The sequence below is a fragment of the Mobula hypostoma genome, chromosome 1 (assembly GCF_963921235.1).
Source record: "Mobula hypostoma chromosome 1, sMobHyp1.1, whole genome shotgun sequence".
In the NCBI taxonomy this organism is placed as follows: Eukaryota; Metazoa; Chordata; class Chondrichthyes; order Myliobatiformes; family Myliobatidae; genus Mobula; species Mobula hypostoma.
The window spans coordinates 78244784-78269120 of NC_086097.1; the positions used below are offsets into that span (position 1 = coordinate 78244784).

General features: G+C 40.3%; 1 protein-coding gene across 1 annotated transcript; it reads left to right on the forward strand.

Annotated features, from left to right (window-relative positions):
- The first annotated feature begins 7200 nt into the window (after positions 1-7200).
- Positions 7201-22494, forward strand: thbs1b (thrombospondin 1b). Its single transcript, XM_063051180.1, has 22 exons — positions 7201-7410; positions 7529-7616; positions 7775-8325; positions 8678-8753; positions 9135-9328; positions 9412-9540; positions 10524-10617; positions 11443-11619; positions 12433-12609; positions 12740-12913; positions 13598-13725; positions 13817-13969; positions 14148-14366; positions 14874-14981; positions 15469-15628; positions 16111-16229; positions 17703-17937; positions 18066-18293; positions 19076-19347; positions 19791-19888; positions 20059-20198; positions 20478-22494. Exons 2-22 carry the CDS (start codon positions 7550-7552, stop codon positions 20483-20485), a joined length of 3507 nt encoding a protein of 1168 aa, XP_062907250.1. The 5' UTR covers positions 7201-7410; positions 7529-7549; the 3' UTR covers positions 20486-22494.
- Positions 22495-24337: the final 1843 nt, after the last annotated feature.

Below are 24337 nucleotides of genomic sequence, written 5' to 3' on the forward strand. Positions count from 1 at the left end.
TAGAGGGATCAGAAGTGGAAAAAGTGAGCAATTTCAAGTTCTTGGGTGTCAAAATCTCTGAGGATCTAACCTACTTCCTACATACTGATGCAGCTATAAAGAAGGCAAGACAGCAGTTACATTTCATTAAGAGTTTGTGGAGATTTGGTTTATCACCAAAAACACTCAAAAACTTCTCCAGATGTACTGTGGAGAGCACTCTGAGAGGCTGCATCACTGTCTGGTATTTGGGGTGGGGGGGGGATCTACTGCACAGGATCAAAAGAAGCTAAAAAAAGTTGTAAAATTAGTCAGTTCCATCATGGGTACTTGCCTCCATAGTATCCGAGACATCTTCAAGGAACAGTGCCTCAGAGAGGCATCCATTATTAAGGACCCTCATCATCCAAAACATGCCCTCTTCTCACTGTTACCATCAGAAAGGAAGTACAGAAGCCTGAAGGCACGCACCCAGCAATATTCAGGAACAGCTTCTTCCCCTCTACCATCCGATTTCTAAATGGACATTGAACCCATTGACACAACCTCATGTTTTATATATAAATTAATAGTGCAAAAATTAGAGTTAATGTACATGGATTCATTATCCATTTGGAAATCTGATGTTTTGGCAGCAGGGAAGAAGCTTTTCCTCAAATGTTGAGTGTATCTTCAGGTCCTCTTGAAATGAATGCTAACATTGCATTTGCCTTCCTCACCATCAACTCAACCTGAAAATTAACCTTTAGGGAATCCTGCACAAGGACTCCCAAGTCCCTTTGCACCTCCCATTTCTGAATTTTCTCTCCACTTGGAAAATAGTCTATGCTTTTATTACTTCTACCAAAGTACCTGACCATACACTTCCTGACACTATATTCCATTTGCCACTACTTTGTCCATTCTCCCAATCTGTCTACGTCCTTGTGGAGCATCTCTGATTCCTTAACACTACCTACCCATCTACCTATCTTCATTTTGTCCGCAAACTTGGCCACAAAGCCATCAATTTCATTATCTATCATTACCGCTTCCTTTCGCATATAACATAAAAAGAAGTGGACCCAATACAGACTCCTATGGAACACCATTAGTCACCGGTAACCAACCAGAAAAGGCTCCCTTTATTCCCACACTTTGCCTCCTGCTAATCAGTCAATGCTCTATCCATGCAGAATCTTTCCTATAATACCATGGGCTCTGAACTTGTTAAGCATCATCATGTGTGGCACCTTGTCAAAAGCCTTCTGAAAATCCAAGAATGCAACATCCACTGATTCTCCTTCGTCTATCCTGCTTGTTATTTCTTCAAAGAAATCCAACAGATTTCCGTCAGATCCATCCCTAACTTCAAACCGAATTGTGTATTCACTTTTAAGATGGTATTCCAAAGGACATTTTTGGACTTCTTGTATTGTTCTGGATCACCAGTCTTGGATGACATAGATCCAGCCCTCCGCAGACTATGAATTTCCTGGTTCATCTACACCTTTTGGTTTTGGTATGTTACTATGTTGTCAAAGGTACACACTCATCCACAAAGCTCTTGATGAAGTCACTGACAACTGTGGCATATTCATTCAGATTCAAAGATGAATCTCTGAATATTGTCCAGTCCACCAACTTAAAGCAGTCTTGTAAGCACTCTTCCATCTCCTTTGACAATACGTTCTTGGTCTTCACCACTGGTGCTGTGGTCTAGTCTATGCCTGTGTGCTGGGAGTAGAAGTACAGCCAATGATCAGGCCTTCCAAAATGCAGGCATGGGAAGGAATGGAAAGTGTTCTAAATGCTGGGATAACAGTGGTCTTGTGTGTTGGCTTCTCTGTTTCCACGGGTGATATGATGTTGACCTGGTTGAAATTCCCCATGATAGAAGGCATCAGGGTGCACTGTTTTGTGACTGCTGATCACAGTGTTCAGCTACTCCAGTGCCTGCCTGATGTTGGCCAGGTGTGGAATGTACACCACTACCAATATGTTGACTGAAAACCCTCTTGGCAACTAAAATGGATGCTAGATATTCCAGGTTGGCTCAGCAGTACTGAGACAGAACAGTCACATGAGTTGATCATGAAGTATACTCTCTTCCTCCTCTACCTTTAAAAGCCTGTACTGTCCTGTCATAGTGGTGGATGGTGAAGCCTTCAGGCTGATCCCTGCATCCCAAAATGGTGGGGGTAAGCCATGTTTCTGTGAAGCAAAGTACATAGCAGTCCCTGATATTCCTCTGGTACTGCGATCTTACTCTGAGGTCTTCATTTTATGTACATTCACCGGCAGGATAGTAGAGACAGAGGGTCCAAGGGCTCTGAATTTCAATTGTACCTGATAACCAGCATGCTTTCCTCTCTTCCTTTGGTGGACCCCAGTCTGCCATCTGGGGTTCACCAATTTTGAGGATTGATAGATTTTTTTAAACACCTTAAAGTGATGTTGCTTACTGAAGTGCCCTTGGCTGCGACTGAGGATTTCAGCTGCACGAGTCCTAAACACAATTACTTAATAATTCCCTTCAGAGCTATACGCACATACCACTGCGGCATGCACCCATGGCACTCAAGTACTTCTTCGTACATAGGTGCACAAATCAAGCAAAGCAGCACACTAAAGGCACATGACATTAGTGTTTATAAGTGTGTATATTAAGCATGTCACTCCAGAATCCTGCATATGCCCCTTTTTTTAGTTCCAGAGGCAATAAGTCACACAGGATATTATTAGCTTCCAATATCCACATGAATCCTGTAGAAAAGAATAACAAACTGCATTGTATTAGTTTATAATTGTCAAATGTACCAGTGAAAAACTTGTCTTGCATTCTGTTTATGCTGACCAAATCATTACACAGTGCATTGAGCTAGAGTAAGGTAAAACAATTACAATACAGAATGAAGTGTAAAAGATATCATACAAAGTACAGCACAGGTTAACGATGAAGTTCAAGATCACAACAAGGTAGATTGTGAAGTCAAGGGTCCATTTTGTTATAGAAGAGGTCCACTCAAGGACTGATAACAGGGTGACCAAACTGTCCCTGTTCCCTGAGCCTGGTGGTGCATGCTTTCAAGCTTTGTATTTTAGATGGGAGAGGGGAGAAGAGAGAAAGTCCAGGGTAGATAGGGGCTTTGACTATTCTGGCTGCATAATTGGGACAACAAGAGTATAGACAGAGTCCATAGAGTGGAGTTTGATCCTGTGATGTGCTGAAGTCACTGCAGTCTCTTGTGGTCACATGCAGAGCAGTTGCCATAGCAAGCCTTTATGCATCCAGACAGGATGCTTTCATAAAAATTGATAAGTTATTTGACACTGATGTTTTGATAAAAATTGTTAAGCTATTGTACCCTTGGGTGTATCTCAGCTGCGGCTGTCCTCAGCTTCACCAGACTCCCAACCACACATACGAAGTTATTTTTAATTTTATTTTATTTTATTTGGAGGTAGAGCATAGTAAGAGGCCTATCTGGCCTATCAAGCCTGCACCACCCACCCAAGTGACCAGTTGACTGACCGACACATATGTCTTCGGAATGTGGGAAAAAATCGGAGCACCCAGAGGCCATGAGGAGTACAAACTCCTTATGGTCAGCAGTGGGAATTGAACCCAGGCCATTGGCACTGTAAAGCATTATGCTAACCATTACGCTACAGTGCGGTGAAGGCACTGGACAATGATTTTTCCCTTTCATGTTATCAGAATAAATAGTGACCTGCAAAAATTAAAAAAAAAACTTGGTTTGGGTCATGCATCAAAATTTCGGGACTGGACCAGTCACCTCTCTGGTCTGGGTGGTTCAGCAGCATTACACAAGGTGCATTAAAGGTTTTTATATCTGCCCATTCCAGAATGTGGTTTCTACTAACAGGGAGAGCACTACTATTATCATTTCCCTATGAAGATGAAGTTAGATAAGAAGATGGCAGTCTATTTGTGGCAGTTTAATACAATTAAGTGGGTGACTCAAAAGGCAGCTGAACCCAACAAATCGGTGTAAAGCAGGAGCTACAAAAATGTAAAAGTTGGTTAGCATGGCAGATTTTATTCCCTCAGCTATAAATGTGAACCTGTTGACACCTTATCAGCAAAACTAGAAAGACCTGCATTTTGATGGGAATGCTCATCCTTTGAGCTGATTGAATGTTTTTGAATGGAGTCACTTAAACCAGAGGAAACAATGTGCTGGCAGATGCCATTTTTACAGATTCCATTTCAATTTCTACATTAAAAAATCAAATTCACATATTTTAAAATTCTCCATTCACTTAGGAAAAATGTACATACACAGGAAGATATAAATCACAAAATAGCAAAAGTCCAACTCCCAACTATTTGCCCTGTTTCAAGTGACTCCATTCAAAATTTCTACATATTGACTTCATTTCATTGTCACTGGGAACTGCCAACGCTAATGCTTTCCTTGACAGCATCAACTGCCTCCTAGAGGACACCTGATCAAACAACAATGGCTTTGTTTGCCAGTAAAAGCAATCTGAGCACAGACACTGAAAATGCTTGAAATACTCAGCAGGTCAGGCCACAGAGGTGGGAGAAGAAACACTTCATATTAGAGACCATTTGTCAGAACCATCTGCCAAAGGATGTCCGACCTGAAATATTGACTCTTTTGCTCTTACCACAGATGCATCTTGACCTGATAAAAATTTCTTGTATTTTCTGATGTTTTAGATTTCCAGCAATTGCAGTCTATTGATAATTAATCCATATCAATTAAACTTCCATAAACCCAAGCAGATGGGAAGGAAAATTCCACTGATGGAAGGCTATGAAAACTGTTGGTCAAATTCCTTCCAATCATGCTGCATTTACCATAAGCCATTTTCAAATATTATTCACATGCCAATTTATTACTATACTTAAGGAAGAAATCATGCTCTTTGTTATCTAATTCATTCAGTTTTCTACAAATAATATTCTCTTGGTCCTTCAAGACTCAATGAGAACATAATTGAACAATAAAAATGCTCTTATGCTGTAATCTCTTCAACTCATATCATTTTCTCTTCCCCATGGTTAGAACTGTAGATAGTATTCAAAATACAATTTAATCAGCTTTATGATATTTCAAAAAACAAATTGCTGGAGAAACTCAGCAGGCCAGGCAACATCTGTGGAGTGAAATGGACAGGTCAAGACATCTTCTTCTGGACTGGACCCAGCATCTGCAGTCTCTTGTGTCTCCATTTTACAAAGTTTTGGGTTTCATTTCATTATCTGCTTCTCATTATGAATACGGCCACTTTTTATTTATTTGAAGTTATTTCAAGTTTCTTGCCAAATAGGACTATCATATACACTTCAACCATCGCTGTACCCATAAGATCGGTTTCATTTTCCCAATGTTATGTACCCATTTACATAACATATCCTTACTCCATCTACTTCAGCAGATGTGTGATCTCTTATCTCTTGAGCTCAAAAGTTTGTGTATTTGTTCTATTTCCACCGCCTGTCATCCTATAAAGTTCTCTGCTATCTTTTGCTGCAGTCTCCATTGCAGCCGATGGGTGAATCTCAGAAGTCCTTGGTGAAGTCGCATCTAGTGGTTAAGGCTTATCAGAGGCTTATGGTGAGAAGAAGCTATGTTTTGTATCCCAGGGCAGGGTCAATTCTAAGAGATACACGCTCAGAGAATGTTGCATTCCCCACGCCACACGCACACACAACCTGTCTCTTTTACTTCATGGCTGCCGACACCCATTCATAAGTAGACACTCGATAAGAGAGGTATACCACTCTGCTCAGGGCGAATACGGCACGGGAATCCACGTGAGCAAGAGGTTTTTGAGGCAAATAGTTACTCGAGGACAGTGATGCACTGAGAGTTATTTTCCTTCTCTCTCCTTACCCCATTCAATATTTTTTCATCGACCGCACGTGGTTAGAAAGTAAAATATCAGCGCCTTAGTTTAAAATTTTACTGAATAGAACAAGGAATTCACACGAATTGCGGAATAAATATATTTGCGTTTGGGAAAAAAAAATCTCCTCTAAACCGATCGATGAGGGCATAACGGTGCTTAGATACAATTAAAACCCATCTGCTAGAGGAAGAAATTGCATTGATGAAATATTTGGCCGCGCGTAAGACTTGGGAATGAGTGTTGGGCTCGGGGCATTGATACAGGGTGGTGGTGGCGGGGTGTCAGACATTCATGCCGTGCCATAATATTCTGAGGAAGCAGATCAGTTCTGTCTCTACTTCAACAGCCAAGAAAAAAATGCACCGACGTCAAAAAGTATTTCCTGGATCAGATTTTTCCCCAATGACGTATGGCACAACTGAAAAACCAAATAAGTAGAATAGCAAAGAAATCGAATTGATATGATTGAGTCCATTTACGCACATAGAATTTATTGAAAATATAGTTTCTGCGCCTATAAAGTAACATCACGAGCATTTCAAATTGTTCTGTGATTCAGAAATGCATTCATTACTCTCCACTCCTTGTGTCGCTTAACTAAATAAATAAAAAGTCCAGGTCTCTGTTTGCTCGATCAATGTGTTAGGTGAATGCATTCAAAGACAATTTTCTGGTTCGGGACTCATGAAGTGGAGGTTGAACTCGCGGTGCGAGGTACCCGTTCCGTCTCACTCGGAGGTGAGTCACCGAAACTCCAGTCGGATATTGCGCACCGCTCGAAATAAGGTGACACACTTCCCCCTAGTGGCTGATTCAAAATCAATCCCCAATCTCCACAAGATCCGATGGACTGACAAATTATAACTTTTGAAGTACTAAAACACATTAATAATTGACTGGAAACGCACAAATTAGTTGGCATATTTTACGTTCTTTTCCTTGAACATTTCACCTAATTTACATGATCGAAGACGTAAACTACTTTAACGCAAGGTCTTATGATTTTGTTAAACTAAGTCAATATGTGTATGTGTTGTGCGCGTGGCTGCTAAAAATGACTGGGTTAAGGCGAAAATATGATCAATTGAGCAAGGCTCAACCTGGCTCGAATCTTTCTGTCATATTATATGAGTATATTGGCTCCAGTCCACTGGAATCCGCCTAATTGCTTTCCTCGCCGCGGTCTGCCTCCTTTGGAACTGTATCCCTCTTGTTGTGAGGTAACTGAATAAACACAAGCTCGCTTCCTCCCAGGCTGCCGGTGATTGGCAGATGCTGAATGCAAGGAATGCAAAAGGGTATTTAAAGGAGCCGCAGTCGGGCTCCACGGTAGTAGCGATCGCCGGTACCCTCAGCTTCAGGAACTGCTTCTGCACAAGTGGCTAAGCGGAAAGGCAAGCATCGCTCCAAGTCTTTGGTTACTCAGGCTACCCGCTTCTGCACTAGAACTTGTTCCATTTAGGATCTGTCACTGGCACTTCTTGCTTTACGCGGAACTATTACAGTTGATACCGTTCAGTTCATCCGGAGATTACAAGAGTACTGGTCAGTAAAAGTTAGGCTCTAATAACACAGCTAACGAATTGCATTTTATTTGTTAAAACTGATTTCACTGTGGGAAATTATAAGCAGCTAAAACAATTTCACCCCTCTTTTATGCTAGGTAGCGAGCCCCTGTTCTAAAATGAAGCTTCTACAAGGACTCTTCCTCCTGTTAATGATCGTTGCCTGTTCGGCAAAGAGGATCCAAGGTGAGTTGGGTTCGGTATCCCACGCTAGTTGAGACGGACGGGCGGCTGGATCTCTTTCCCGAGTTCTCCCGCCTAGTGAACGATTCTCCCGCCCATTGAACTTATACCTCACTGCACTACTCTTTCTTCCAACCCCCACCCCTCTCCCCACCGCACAGATACAGGAGCAGATGATGTGTTCGACATGTTCGATGTCACCGGGCTCACACGCAAAAACGTTGGGGTGCACATGGTCAAGGGTCCCGAATCTAACAGCCCAGCCTATAGGATCCTCAATCCCGATACCATCAGCCCGGCTTCAGATCACAGTTTCAGGGATCTGATCGACCACATTCAGCAGGAGAGGGGATTCATCTTCCTCGCCACCCTGCGGCAGATGAAGAAGACCCGGGGCACCCTGGTGGCTATCGACACTCTGGATGGCACCCGTCTCTTCGAGATCCTGTCCAATGGAAAAGCCAACACCCTCGACTTAACCATCACCATCGAGGGCAAGCAGAGCATGGTGTCCATCACCGATGCCCACCTGGCCAATGCTCGCTGGAAGAACCTGACCTTGTTCGTGCAAGAGGACGTGGCGACGCTGTATGTGGGATGTGATAAGGTCAACCAAGTGGAACTGGAAGAAGCCATCCACAAGGTGTTGAAATACGGCGACTACAAACTGAGACTGGCCAAAGGAGGCAAAGGTCTCCGCAATAACTTCCAGGTATGAGCGAGGTGGAGCGGCAGGCGCGCGTACAGGTAGGCGGAGAGAGTGGTGGACGGGGAGCGACTAAAACAAGACGGATAGCGGGGATGGACAAAGGAAAGTTAAGAGAGAGACAGAACCGAACCGCGCCCACATTTCACGGAAAGGTTGCACACGGTAGAGGGCTGGATAAATCTGTCCTTGCAGTCCGCTTAGGTGATTTGAAAAGGTTTGCAGAATTAAGAACGGAGAATTAACTTAATATAGCGGTGGTGGGAATTCTCAATGCTGGATTTGCATGATTCAGAGGAGACATCGGAGTGGGTTTTGAAGTAGCTTCAACGGTGTTTGTTCCTTCTTTCTGACACAGGGAGTCCTACAGAATGTCCGTTTTGTGTTTGGGACCAACATAGAAACGATACTGCTGAACAAGGGCTGCTACAGTTGTAAGTATTTGTCACAAATCCCGACTGTGCATGCTGCTGTCCAGTCGCGCCCAAAGCGCCTGCCGCACTTTGAATTCTACTAACGCGGTCAGTGAGCCGCCTTGTACATTGGCTCAACCAGTCGCTGACGTTTAATCAGTAGCCAGCAGTTATAAAGGGGCAGATCGCATTCAATGGCTAAGCAATCGATAAGTCTTGTGTTTTGCTACTGAAGCCGAGCCTGGGCATGTTAACAGTTGATGCGCGAAGCGCAGATTCGTCATGTGCCGGGGCGGGGGGTGAGCGTCTGATGTTTGAGTCCTACACCTAAACAGTCTGAGACCCTTGCAAAAGAAACTGTGCGTTGTATTGGATGGTGACCGCGGGAATCTTCTCTTCCAGCCACACATGGCATCGTGTCTTTACCGATTGGGGGCTCTGAAAGCCCAGCCATCCGGACCAACTTCTATGGTCACAAAACAAAGGACCTTCAGACGATATGCGGCATATCCTGCGAGGAACTATCCAGCATGTTCACCGAGCTTCAAGCTCTCAGGACCATGGTTACCCAGTTGGTTGACAAGGTTCAGAAATTGGTAAGAAAAATAAGTGTTTTAGGGGGGGGAAATATCTCTTTTAAACTTGCCAGTATTGTAATGAACTCTGTTTGTTTCTCCAGACTGCAGATAACGAACTGATTGCAAGAGCCATTGGGATCAGACAAATTGGAGGGTGCGTTCATAATGGCATGACCTACAAAGACAAGGATCAGTGGAAAGTGGACTACTGCACTGACTGCACTTGCCAGGTATGAGCATTGAACCCAACCCAAACTGCAACTTACTTTTGTTTTCCAAATTAAATGATCCCAAAATCTGTAAGAGTTACAATACTGAATTAGCCACTTAAAAAGTTGTATGAAGAAAAAAAATGAAGTTTGTATTCTGCATTCCAATGGAAATCTACTGTTTGGCAGTCATTGGTATTCTAGAGCAGTAGCTCCAACCATTGCCAATGCTACTAAAGTGCTTTAAATCCCTATTTTAGGTTATTTAAATAACTTGTATGTATGAAAAGTACTATCGGTGTTTATGCCCTGTAGTATTTGAGTGTGTAGGGAACTATCTCTGGCAATATCCTCAGGAGAGAAGGTCTATGACAATACAATATTGTATCAGCTTGGAACTGCACAAAAAAACCTCCTTACACCCCCTCCACAAAAAAACAAGTTTTTATTTCTATGAGATCATTTATCTTTATGGTTCCAAATAATGATGTAAATCATCAAAAGTATGTTAGCTGGACACAATTAAATAAGCAAGCAGGCAATTTCCAAACATTCCATTAATAAATGGAGTCCTTGTTGGTTCCAAATTATTCAAAAGGCATCCATGCAGTCCCTGAAGTCATCGTGCATTCCCTTTATGGCACGTGATATTATACTGCCTCCAGCACTTTCTAGATAAAAGCCAAAGCAACTTATAAATACAAATTTGGGAAATAAAAACACATTTCAACCAGAACAACACACGCAACATTTGGAAGAGCACAGCAGCAAAATCTATGGAAATGTCAACTGTTTATTTATTTCCATAAATGCTGCCTGACCTGCTAAGTCCCTCCAGTATTTTGTTTGTGATACTCTGGATTTCTATCATCTGCAGAATCTCTTGTGTTCACATTTTAACCAGCTGCTTTTGCGTTGGCTTTGTCAGTCCTCTGTTGTCAGATAGCTGTTAACAACATTTACTACCTCCCAAAGTCATTTGCTCAATTTGTTTTTCTTTTCAGTCATCTGTCACGTTTTGCCAAAGGATTTCCTGCCCTACTGTATCCTGTGCAGATGCTGTGGTTCCAGATGGGGAATGCTGTGCCCGATGCCCATGTAAGTAATCTAAGTATCTGAAACCAAATGCTAGGTATGGAGTATTGCGGCTAGACTTAGTGGGTATCAATATTAGGTAGAATCCAATTTGTACAACTTTCTGGAAAACTGCCCTGTGATAAAGGTGCCTTTTTCCCCAACTTCCCCCATTTTTGTAAACTGTCAGATTAGGTGGCAAATATTCCAATTTACATTTAAATTTTTACCTTTTATTTGTGAAATGTATTGGATAAAATCCGGAGCTACTTAAGAAATACCACCCATGGTATTTGTGGAGTGACATCCCCATCAGAAAAGCTTTGAGACACATCACCATAAATTAAACTTGACTTCCTTTGGAAATTGCAGTTACAGTCTGCAGTTTAGCCATACTCTGATTTGAAGAACTAATTTTCTCGCCAGAATGAAAAGAGATTATTTAATATTTAATGTGAAAATTTGGCGTATTCATTAACCAAGGATATTGAGGATTGAGATTAGGGAGGGAGGGGGAGGGATTATCGACTCAGGCCAAAGAGGCCAGCGTCAGGCATTTTCATGCCTTACAAGGCGTGGAACGAAAGACTGTGGCGCGTCACTCCTCACACAGACATAGAGCAATGTGTGGTTAAGTGCCTCGATGATTAGTTGTACTGTAAATAGGAAGGTAACATCCTCACACAACATATTTCTATGGGTATTAGCAGTTACCTGAAGTTGTTGAAAATAAACAAGCATAGACTTTACAATGTGGCGAGTTTACAGTTTAAGCATTGGGTTAGGATATTCTAGATCACAACTTTTCATTTTTGAGACTTCATTGGAGATGTACTTAAATTCCTACAGCAATTCTGAATGAATCCGAGGCTGGCTGGTCTCCATGGTCTGAATGGACTCATTGTTCTGTCACCTGTGGAATTGGAACTCAGCAGCGAGGTCGGTCCTGTGATCGGATTAACAGCGACTGTCATGGGACCTCTGTTCAGACTCGCAGTTGCCATTTGGAAGAATGTGACAAGAGATGTAAGTTTACTTTCCTGTCTCCCACCTTTCCCCTTCCCCCACTGTTTTGCTTGCATGTGCAAAGGCAATATGATGTTAGGGTGGAATTTTAAATATAAACACAACTGTGCACCTGCAAGAGCAGGCACACAATTCTGTTTCTTCCCTCTCACACAAGATTCAAGATTGTTTAATGCCATTTCCAGTACAGAAGTGTAAAGGAGAATGAAATAATTGTTACTGCAGATCTGATGCAGCGCACAAAGAAACACAATAAGATAAAGAATGCAATAGCTATAAAAAAAAACACAATAAATATAAAAACATACAATAGCTCATATACAATAGATTGACTGTATGTCCACAAAGTGATGCTAGGTACATAAGGTGATTGTGACAGGTGGGTGGAGGTGTTGATCAGCCTTACTGTTTTTGAGTCTGGTGGTCCTGGCATGGATGCTATGTGGCCTCTTCCCTGATGGGAGTGGGACAAGCAGTTCATGAACAGAGTGGGTGGGATCCTTCATCATGTTAGTGGACCTTTTCTGGCATCTTTCTGTACTTGTGGTGGGTAGGCTGGTTCCGATGATGCGTTGGGTAGTTTTGACCACCCATTATAGAGCCTTCCAGTCCAGTTTCCATAACATGCAGTGATGCAGCTTGTTAGGATGCTCTCAACTGCGGAAGGACAGTGTAGAAGAGCATGTACTTGGCTAACCAAGCTGAGCAAATTTGACAAATGTTTATTGAATTTGGCTTGCTATCTATTGAACTGTAACAGCAAGACCTGTCTGTCCAACAATAGATGTTAATATTTTCTCTTTTCTATACTAGTCAAGCAAGATGGTGGTTGGAGTTATTGGTCTCCTTGGTCATCTTGTTCTGTGAGCTGTGGTACTGGAGTGATCACTCGAATCCGCCTATGTAACTCACCAATGCCACAAATGGGTGGCAAAGAATGTGTGGGAGAGAAGAGGGAAACCGAAAAATGTGAACAGGCTCCGTGCCCAAGTGAGTATTTGCTTAGGCTGCATGGTGTTGTAGCAGCAGAGATGTTAATCAAACCACTTGCCTATCAAAAGCTACAACCAAAATCTTCAAATGTTTGACATTAAAACTAAACATTTGCTTCGTTTTTCAGTTGACGGAAACTGGGGTATCTGGTCACCATGGAACCCTTGTACTGTCACCTGTGGAGGAGGAATACAGAAACGCACGCGTCTTTGTGACAGTCCGGCACCCAAGCATGGAGGCAAGAGGTGCGTGGGTCAACCTCGGGAGACCCAGATTTGCAACAAACTGGAGTGTCCAATTGGTAAGCTTGCAAGTTTTCTTTTTTACCTACAGTTTAATAACATTAATAAGGTGGCAATCTTTTTTTTTAATCCCAACTATGTGTCCTTACAGTAACTTTAAAAATGAAACTGTGAATAGTTTTGGGCCCCTCATCTTAGAAAAGATGTGCTGGCATTGGAGAGGGTCCAGAAGATGATTCTAGGAATGAAAGGGTTATCATACAATGAACGTTTGATGGCTCTGAGTCTGTACTCGCTGGAATTCAGAAGGATGAGGGGGAGATCTCTGAAAACTTTTGAATGTTGAAAGGCCTAGACAGTAGATGTAAAATGGATGTTTCCCATGGTGGGAGAGTCTAGGACAAGAGGGCACAGCCTCAGGATAGAGGGGTGCCCTTCCAAAACAGAGATGCGGAGAAATTTCTTTAGCCAAAGGGTGGTGACGTTGTGGAATTTGTTACCACATGCAGCTGTGGAGGCCAGGTTGTTGGGTGTATTTAAGGCAGAGATTGATAGGATCTTGATTGGACATGGCATCAATGGTTATGGGGAGAAGGCCAGGAACTGGAGTTGAGGAGGAGAAAAAAAGTATCAGCCATGACTGGCAGAGCAGACTTGATGGGCCAGATGGCCTAATCCTGCTCCTGTGTTTTATGGTCTTTACACAACAAATAGTCACATGTACAAATCCACCTATATTACAGATGGATGTTTATCAAATCCATGCTTTGCTGAGAGCAAGTGTACCAGCTTCCCAGACGGCTCCTGGGAGTGTGGTCCATGCCCGTCTGGCTACAAAGGTGATGGCATTCACTGTGAGGACATTAATGAGGTAAATACTGGCCAGTATTTAGTCAGTACAGTACTTTTACGCACATCTTAGATTCTTGTCTTTGATACCATTATTTTTAAATCTCATACAGTGCGTGGAAGTGCCTGACACCTGCTTTCACACCAATGGAGAGCACAGGTGCGAAAACACAGAACCCGGTTACAACTGCCTGCCCTGTCCAGCTCGGTACACTGGAAATCAACCATTTGGCAGAGGCATCGAGGAGGCTACAAAGAACAAGCAGGTGAGGGTTAAAAGAAAACTTAATGACAATTAAATGGTGGCATTTCTTCGTATTTCAAAGAAGTAGCATATACATGAGTATAAATAGTCTGTAAAACAGGGCATCACCAGAATTATTGAAAAATAAAAGTGTGGTATACCACATGCACAAATGGTTAAATCATGCTTTTTATACACAGATCTGTGAGCCACGCAATCCCTGCAAAGATAAGACAAACAACTGCAATAAACATGCCAAGTGTATTTACCTTGGTATCTTCAGTGACCAGATGTTCCGCTGTGAATGTAAGCCTGGTTTTGCTGGCAACGGCATCATCTGTGGAGAAGATACTGACCTGGACGGTTGGCCAAATAAAGATCTCACCTGCGTTGCCAATGCAACTTACCACTGCAAAAAAGTAAGCTGTAATTACTTCTATATTAAGAGTTTCTTGACGTTCTTCGTCAACATCTTAGGCTTATTACCTCATAGTTTAAAATTTGATATGGTGCTTCAGTTCTACTATGTAATGCAAGAGTCTATAGCAGGGACTTCATTACAGGTGTTCTAACCCTTGTATCAGGAAGTATATTGAAGTAACACAAGATCTAAGGAATGAAATATATGAACTTGTCCTGCCAGTTTATGAACTAAAAAGTCTGTGTTGTAACAGGGGAAGGATAGGGTGTGCTTTATGTAAGATATTTCTGTCAGCCTGTCCATTTAGTATTAGTTATAATAGCCTGTTTTGCTTGGATGTGCAAACTCATAACATTTTTGTTAGACAGCTGCCTTTTAAGTTATATCAAAGAGGAAATGGCTAAAAACGTTAATTCCTGCAGTGGTATCTTTCTGTAAAATTACACTTAACAGATCTTTAAGTGTTATTGTTCACATCTAAACTGCAATCCTTTTTTATTTTTAGGATAACTGCCCATTGCTGCCTAACTCTGGACAAGAAGACCATGATAAGGACGGAATTGGAGATGCCTGTGATAACGATGATGATAATGATGGCATTCCAGATGAGAGGGTAGGTTCTGAATGAAAGATATTCTACACCTTGCTATTCTGTTAAGCCAGACAATACTAACAGAAAGCACATTCTCCCCTATGACACTAACTCATCACAGAATGAAGGCAAGATTCACTCGGAGCTCTGTATTCTGAACACATAGCATACAGCTGGCGAAACAGTCTAGTCGTTGTTTCAGGCACCTGAGAAATCTATTTGTGGAGTGCAATGTCTTTAAAAGGAAGGTTACTTCTGACATCAGGGTTTGTGTTTTCACGTCCACATTGGCAGAATCTGTGAGACAGTCACAGCTTCACAAGCAAACAAAATTTTCCAGCAATCTGACACCTAGGTGGCCAAGAATGTTCCTCTAGATTTTATTTGAATAATGGACTGTTTGCAAGAACACTTTACTGAATTAAATTGAAGTTGACTTTATTAAAGTGAGCACTGACCTTTTATTTAAAACTTGTATTTCAACTTAATCACTCAAACTTAATTTCAGGACAATTGCCCTTTCCTGTTTAACCCTACGCAATATGATTACGACCGGGATGATGTGGGTGATCGTTGTGACAACTGCCCTTATAACAGTAACCCTGACCAGACAGACACTGATGGAAATGGGGAAGGAGATGCCTGTGCCATTGACATTGATGGAGATGGTAAGGATGCTCTGCTGGCAAAGTTGAAGACCACAAATAAGTTAGTCATAGAAAGTCACGTAGCCCAATCTATGAGAGCTGTCTGTTTGACAGAACAATTCGGTCTTATGCTTTTCCTGGATTACTTCTGCAACTTCGTTTTCCGATTCCCTTATTCTAAAGTTAACCAATGAACCTGCTTCTCTCTCTCGTTCACTCTCTTGCTTGTACTCTGACATCAGTGTTAGCTGTTCATCGTTATCCATGAAATCTTAAACCACTGATAAATTTTGAAATGCATAAGTCTGTCTTTAAATCTTCTTTTCCACTTAGAGAATCAGTACTAGTTTCAGTAAGTCACTTTATCATAACCCTTTATGGTATATGGAGAACAATCCCATTTTTTGGTTTAGTTTATAATAGTGGACTCGTAGTGAAAGGAAGTCTGCCCTAAAGCGCCACCTCTTAACCATATTACAACAATGTTTTGATTTGCTTTCCAGGTATTTTAAATGAGAAGGACAACTGTCCTTATGTGTACAATGTTGATCAGAGGGACACAGATTTAGATGGCATTGGTGATCAGTGTGACAACTGTCCACTAGAACACAATCCAGATCAAGTAAGTACTTTTCAATTAATGGCTACCAACAAACTAATTACTGTAATATTAGACTATTTTGAGAAAAAATACTGTTGCTTGTTTTTAGTTATTCATGAAAATCACAAAAATATCTTAAAAAATATATGATTTTGTGTAATTTAGTGGAAGAATTCTGTCATTTCCACCCAAAGTGGATCAGAATGTGCTTGAAGCATATTTTAGCTCAATATTCATGACCATGAATTCCAATGCTGAGAATATAAAAAGTTGCAATAAAATGTAAACCTGTATCTTGACCGTATCTACCATGGAATCCACCATAAATTTCAATGTTATCTAGTTCAGCTTATTCACTTCTGTCAGATATATCTTCCACCAGATCAGTGATAAGGTTTTTATTATTTAGTTCTTAACCTGCTAGGAAGCTAGATGTTGATGTTGTTATATGACATATATATTGAGAAGAGATTTGATAGGGCAGGGGTTCCCAACTTTTTATGCCATGGACCAATACCATTAAGCAAGAGTTCCATGGACCCAGGTCGAGAATCCCTGTGATAAAGGTAATGAGGGATATAGATAGGGTAAATGAAAGCACATTTTTTCCATTAAGGTTGAGTGAGATTAAAACTAAGGGTCATGTGTTAAGGGTGAATAGTGAAATGTTTCAGGGGACCATGAGGGGGAACTTCTTCACTCAGAGAGTGGTAAGAGTGTAGAACAATCTCCAAACAAAATTTATAGATTCAGGCTTGATTTCAACATTTACGAGCAATTTGGATAGGTACTTGGATGGAAGGATATAGTCCAGGTGCAGGTCAATGGGACTAGTCTGCATAATAGTTCAGTATGGTCTAGATGGGCTGAAGGTGCTGTTTCTGTGCCGTAGTATTCTATGACTATATGCATTTTAAGAGAACTTTGTTCACTTGAGAGGTTGATTGAATGGAGTATAACCTCAAGTCAAAAGTTACTGTGGAAGTATTGTAAATGGGACCAAAGTGAGCATCAAATGTATTTTGTTTAAATCGTGGTGTTGTAATGGACTTGTATAATAATAATCCAGTCCACACCATGTTGCTGAAGGGTGCAACACTGCACAGCACACTACACTAATTATTTCATACTGACGTAATACAGTGACTCCAAACAGTCAATAGTCAGTGTAATGGATTTTATGCATTTGACTGTGTAAATATTGGATTAAGATAAGTGTAGCATAGTATCATCCCTCAGTTCATAAAACTAGAAGTCACAGAGAAAGGCCCTTTGACCTGCCAAGTATACACCGGCCTTTAAGCCCCTTTAAATATTAATCATAGTTTATTATTCCCATATTCCGTACGCAAATGTCACATTCCAAATAATACATCTGTTTGATTTAGGCTTGTAAAAGGACTGCTTAATCAGTAAAACAAGGACATTTTTGGTGCTTCCTGTATTTAGTTCTGCAGAAGGCTTATCTAATATGGATGTGCTTGCCAATTCCAGACTGATTCAGACTCTGACCTTGTGGGAGACAAGTGTGACAACAACATGGATATCGATGAGGATGGTCATCAGAATAATCTGGACAACTGCCCCTACATTGCTAATTCCAACCAGGCAGACCACGACAAGGATGGCAGGGGTGATGCCTGCGATCATGATGATGATAATGATGGTATTCCTGATGACAGGGATAACTGTCGATTGAAATTCAACCCCAACCAAACTGACTCTGATGGTAAGACTGAAAATTTCATGTCAGTACAACTATTAGCTATAAACTGGGATGGAGAGGAATAAATATTAACTAATGGGAAAAACATTTTAATGGGTACCTTTGCTTAAAATATCACTTCTTTTATTCAGGTGATGGTCGAGGCGATGCTTGTAAGGATGATTTTGATGGAGACAGTATCCCGGATATCTATGATGTTTGTCCTGAAAACTTCGAAATCACTGAGACCGATTTCCGCAAATTCCAAATGGTACCACTGGATCCAAAGGGAACATCCCAAAATGACCCCAATTGGGTTGTGCGACACAAGGGCAAAGAGTTGGTGCAGACAGTTAACTGTGATCCTGGCATTGCTGTGGGTGAGTGTTGAGCTTGCAAAGAAAAATGACACCAAATTGGCAATGTGTAGTTGTGACAACTTGTGGCCACAGTAGGCTGGGAAACTGATTCCTTATCCAAAATAGTTCTGTTTGATGTTCAAGCCATTTGCTCTGGGTTTCATTCAAACTTTTGGCACCAACAATTTCATTGCCACAATATAGGGTTGGAAAACTGAGTCTAGGGAGTGAAGGGACAAGTTTCGGAGGAATTACCAGCAGCAGACTTGAGATCTTTCTTTACTGGGGCTTTCTGGTTAGGCCACTGACACTTGGGATTGTGGAGTACAGCTTGCAGAGCATAAACTCCACTCAGTTAATCAAGGGCCTACACCTGGCCGAGGAAACCTCTTTGCATTCTTATGCCAGACTTGCTTCCCTACAGCTGACAGACTGCTCAGGTATTTTGAGCCATGTTTGAGTAAAGCGTTATAGGTTTCCCCTTATGAGTACACATTCATATTCTGGTTTCTCCAAAATAAATGCGAAGGGATACCTGGGTCTGGCTCACAATGCAAAGTTTTGTTAATAGCAAGTCTCTGGAAAACAAGACCAGTATAACTAGATTAGGAAGCCTTCCTGAATAATCCTAGCTACGAATAAACTCTTCTCAGGCTAGAATTTATTCGTCATAAGAATGCCGGGAAAGCACTAGATCCTTTTTTTTTTAAATCCTAGCTACCTTTCATATTTGTGGAATATAATAACCAAATTGGGCAAGTTTAGTATAATATTTTACTCAAAGCACATTTTTTTTAAATTAGGATATGATGAATTCAATGCAGTTGACTTCAGTGGAACATTCTTCATCAATACCGAACGTGATGATGATTATGCTGGATTTGTTTTTGGATACCAGTCCAGTAGCCGCTTCTATGTGGTAATGTGGAAGCAGATCACACAAACTTACTGGCATGATACACCAACCAAAGCTCAGGGATATGCTGGACTCTCCATCAAAGTGGTGAACTCTACAACTGGTCCAGGAGAGCACTTGCGTAATGCACTTTGGCACACTGGGAATACAGCAGGACAAGTAAGGGAACTTTAAATACTTCTACAAGATTATTATGACTCAAATATTTTGCAAATGAAGGTTTTAAGTTGCTCATCAGGGGTATAATTTATATTAAGGCTAGTGTGAAAATCAGAAGTCCTTGATGGGTTTTTGAAACTGAAATTGTCATTGTTATCTGTTTAGAATTAGAGGAGTTGCTAGAAAATAACTAAAAATAAAGAATGTCTCCTTTTTAGAGGAAGCCCTTCAAGCCTGTTTTCACCATTCAGTTAAATTCTCACATGATGTTCATGATTTAAATACTTTTGAATTTAATGCTGTTTATTTTCTGGGTACCACCTACTTTTTGTTTAAAATACATAAGTACCTGCATATGCAGAACATGGAATTCTTCTTGTATGAGCTGAATTCTGATGTTCTTAGGAAGCAATTAAATAATAAAATTTGCTTTATTTTATTAGGTTAAAACTCTGTGGCATGATCCCCATAACATTGGCTGGAAGGACAAGGCAGCTTACAGATGGCAATTAACCCACAGACCAAAGACTGGATTTATCCGGTAATTTCTTCACACTTTATCCTGCTATATTATTGACTATAGATGATGTTGCTTTAAGTATCTGGGAATGGCATTAGCTTTTGAGTCACAAGACAAATTGAGGATGGAATTGATTTGGACAGTAACTTTCTTGTATCAGACGAATAAAGATTTTGTTATTTATATTACAGAGTTGTAATGTATGAAGGGAAGAAAATTATGGCAGACTCTGGAGCAATCTACGACAAGACCTATGCTGGAGGACGGTTGGGTCTCTTTGTCTTCTCTCAAGAAATGGTTTACTTCTCTGATCTTAAATATGAATGTAGAGGTAAGGGGTATATCCATATGTGAAAAAATTGAAAATGTAACACCACTGCAAAATTTCTTAACTAAACCTTAAAGTGATATAAATACATGTACTAATGCATGCTTGTTCCTTGGTAATGCAACTTGGGAAAAATTAACTGACAAGGTGCTGGTAAATGAATGTTATGTTGGAAAATCATTTCAAAACAGGGGAGCAGTGAAAGCCAGAGAAAATGGTAAATCTGTGTTAAAAATCAGAATCTTTCTGATTTGGATTTTGACTGTTTCTTTTTCCCCACAGATTCTTAATTAACAGTCGTGGATGTGGAAATGTTTAAGAAACCGGTGTTGCACCTATCTATTTTCTTGGAGCCATTGTTTCCTCCTTCTTTGTTTTACTTACGGAAAGCACATGACCTGCATTGGCTGATAGAACTCACTGGATGATATCAACTTAAAATACAGCAATGTCTGCAAGGAAATTATTCCCTAGATCATGACTCAGTATAATGTTTCCACTTCTGACAAATGCAAATTACAGGTACATTTAAACAAAACCTCTTGCATCTGGAAAAGGCAAATCATTAATCATTCCAATTCTACTACATCTCATGGCAGGAGGCCCCGTGAAAGGAGACTGCACACTGTTAATGAGACTATCTCTGCTGTGGACTTTTTCTCAAATAAAAAGAGATGAGGACCATTCTATGGTGAAAGGATAGCTGAGGATTAAATGAGCAGAAAAAGAACTCACAAATGGGGTGGGAGAACTGTGATAGATCTATTATGTGCAAATATATCTGGAAGACACCTTGGAGGAACTGTTTCTTGTTTTGTATTGGAACTTGTTTATTATACAAAATTAATATGTGTGAATACTAGCAGAATTAGTCAGTTGATTACACACATGAAAATCTAATTCCGTAGATCCTGAGCCCACTGTAAATCACATCAAAACCAACCATCTCTCCAGGTATGTGCTGACCAGATTAAGTTAAAGGTTGCAAAATCTATCTTCAGGTCTTGTTGCCAGGAAGAGTTTATGAAGATCAAACATAACTTCGGCTCCTATAGGATAAGATTGCTGTCACTTGCTTTTATTCAAAGTGAAGCTAGTCTGATGATGGCAAGTTAAGTTAGAAGAGCAGTCCACAAGTATTCTCTTCTGCACTGATACTAGCCACCATGGAAGGAGTGTTTGCTTCAAATACTATGGTTTTAAAAAAGGCGCAAGTGGACAGTTGAGAGATTGCTCTTCTCTTAACCTAACATTTGTTAAAATAACAAATTGTTGTGCCTGTAGATATTTTTTTAAAAAGTCATAAATTATTTATTTTCTTATCCTGGGTGAAATAAGATTGAAGGACACTTTAAAAAAATGCGGCAGACTATCCATGAGAATTTATCATAGTCTTTGTATGCATTCTAAGATTGTAAATACAGTGATTATTTATTAATATTGTTCTATATTGATGCTAGCTAGTTTAGGTTTTTTATTATTTGTTGAAACATTTTGTTCTACTGCCCAACCTAAAGGGTAGCCCATAGGTGAAGCTGAAAGTGAGGGACTCCGCTGGAGTCTGTAATCTTGTTTTTGCAGGCTGTTGGGCCGTGAGATGCAGTTGTCTCTATTTTGCTCCTAACAAAGTAGCCCTTTTAGAGCCTAGAACTTTTTTCAACCATGTGATACACATGGATCTATATGGTTTCCAAAAAGAGAAAAAGGTGAAACTTTTCTATGTACAAATATTACCTCACTGTTGTCTGATCAATAAGAACCTTTAGATCAAGCAGCAGAAAACCTTGCTCATGTGTCTAAAGTCTCTCAAAGCTACTGTAGTATTAAAGGCTGTGTACATAGTCAAAAATTTATTTTTACAGAAGAAAAATGTATTGCCCCATAACAAAAAATGTTAACAGCAACTAGTGTTCTCAAACTGGCTCATGTTTTCTCCCAAAATTAATAGTATGTCATTGCTCTTTATCAAAAGAAAACAAAAAGTTGTATAAATTATTGAGTTTTTTCTGGTGAAACTTGTAACATTAAGCAAGTAAACAAATCTCATTATTTTGTAGATATGCTATTTAAGTAATTTATCAGGAAATGCTACCTAGAGTTAGTGTTTCTGTCTGTATGAAATCTTTTGCACATTGAATTCATGTTGCTTTTTACATATTGTTTTATCAATAGGAGTTGCTTTTTTGTACATCTTTCTAGCCATTTTACAATTAAAGCTGTTAAAATCAAACATTGCTGTTTATAACAAACATGAAATTACTATAAAACATTTAGAACCAATCTCTCTCGTTGTGTAATTACTTGTAATCCATTCAAGACTGAAGATATTTTATCAGTTGGTTTGTGTTAAGTATCTCTGCAGATCAACAATATGGTTTCCATTCCAGTTCAGCATCTCAATGCTACTCATAAGGTAAAGTGCATTTTGCATCTGGCATTGAAGTTGCTTATGTAAAATGGTCTGAAAATGCACTTTTAATCCTTTTATTATCTTTCAGAATAAATACACTGAATATAAACATTTTGAAGATGTTTTCACAGTTACCCCACCCCACCGCACCTGTCTTAACAGTGCACATTCAGCACAATAAGCCTTTGCTCAGTGGAAAAAGGGACGGCCGTATTGCACATGGACCTCTCAGTAATTTTGTTTCAGTAACCAAGGTCTGGGTGGGAATGGAAGAAGGAAGGTCTTTTGCCTGGGGTTGGACTGCAATGCACAACCCACCTCAATAATTATTTAGCACATTAGGGACTTACAGGTGTCCACCCGAGTAATGTGCATACAGAACCTGTCCCTCCAAAACAGCAAATTTTAACTTTGGTTCACATCCCTGAACTACACAGATCTTTTTCTTTTACAAAATGACAATCCATTTCCTGATGATGGTAGAAAGCTTGTTTGATTTTTCCCAGATTTTGTATCATTAATTTCCATTCAGCTTCAATCCCTAACATACAATAATGCCATTTGAAAAGTATTTTCTTTGATTTAAAAGGAGGCCGATGTCAGGACAGCAATGGAGTTGGTAATGGATATTTTGGCACCCATTCAGCTGTGGTTGATGTGATCATGCTTTTTGCTAGTTAATTACCTCCATATTTTGCTCAATTTTCTCAACTACCAATATAATTCTGGATTATCTATCTAACTATGTTGATGGCAAAATCTGCAGTATTTATTTACATCACACAATCAGACAACACTGCTGACTACCAAATATATACTTTAAAATTGTTTGTATCACTTTTACTTAACACAATTTAAGGAATAATATCTGAATTCATATAATGAAATTAGAGCTAAAAAGGATTTATCATTGTCTTGTAAAGATTTCAGTTGCAGTAGTTCAACTTCATTTGTATTTTCACTTACAGTACATCTGGCATTCAACCAATTCCACTTTAAAAGCCGCTTCAGCTTCTGCATCCGCTTCCACCACCTTTGTAGGTAGTGAAGTGGAAACATTTTTCCCCAAGCTGGTTTTGGTTCTTCACCTAAGATCAGTGCCCAATTGTCAATCCTTGAGCTAAAGGCAAATATTTCTCCTCATTTACTTTTCAAGACTTATGTGATTTTGAAACTTATCTGTCCTTCCTTGAAGGAAAACAATTTCAGCTACTCTGGGCTGTCTCTCAGCTCTGGAAGCATTCCAGTAAATCTTTTCTATACTCCTTCTCAATGGACATTTTAATCAAATTATGGTCCAGTGTTTTACAAAATGTTCAAAACAAACATTCTGCTTCTGTAGTATTTACTGGGTGGGGCTCTGTACATCAATTTAGCAAGCTTCATCACATGAATTAAAACCTTTGTTTTATTTTCCTGCTTTGTTTTATGTAATACCACACAATGATGCAGCCAGACAGGACACACTCAATGGTGTTCCTGTAGAAAGCTGTTAGAAGGAGAGCCTTGCACACCTCAGTCTCCTCAGAAAATGTAATCTATGCCATGACTTCTGATGAGGAGGTGGTGTGGGTCCAGGTTATATCATCCATGATGTGTACATCGAGGAAATTCGTGCTTTTCACTCTCTCCACCACAGAGTCATTAATGTGCCAGGGAAAGTAGTCAATCTGTGCCTTCCTGAAGTCCATAATCGTCTCTTTCATCTTGTCCACATTGAGGCTCAGGTTGT

Coding starts and splice junctions, on each gene's coding strand:
- thbs1b (XM_063051180.1), top strand. CDS start 7,550: ATGAAGCTTCTACAAGGACTCTTCCTCCTGTTAATGATCGTTGCCTGT. Junction 7,617..7,774: donor TTCGGCAAAGAGGATCCAAG/GTGAGTTGGGTT, acceptor CCCACCGCACAG/ATACAGGAGCAGATGATGTG. Junction 17,938..18,065: donor CAACCAAACTGACTCTGATG/GTAAGACTGAAA, acceptor TCTTTTATTCAG/GTGATGGTCGAGGCGATGCT.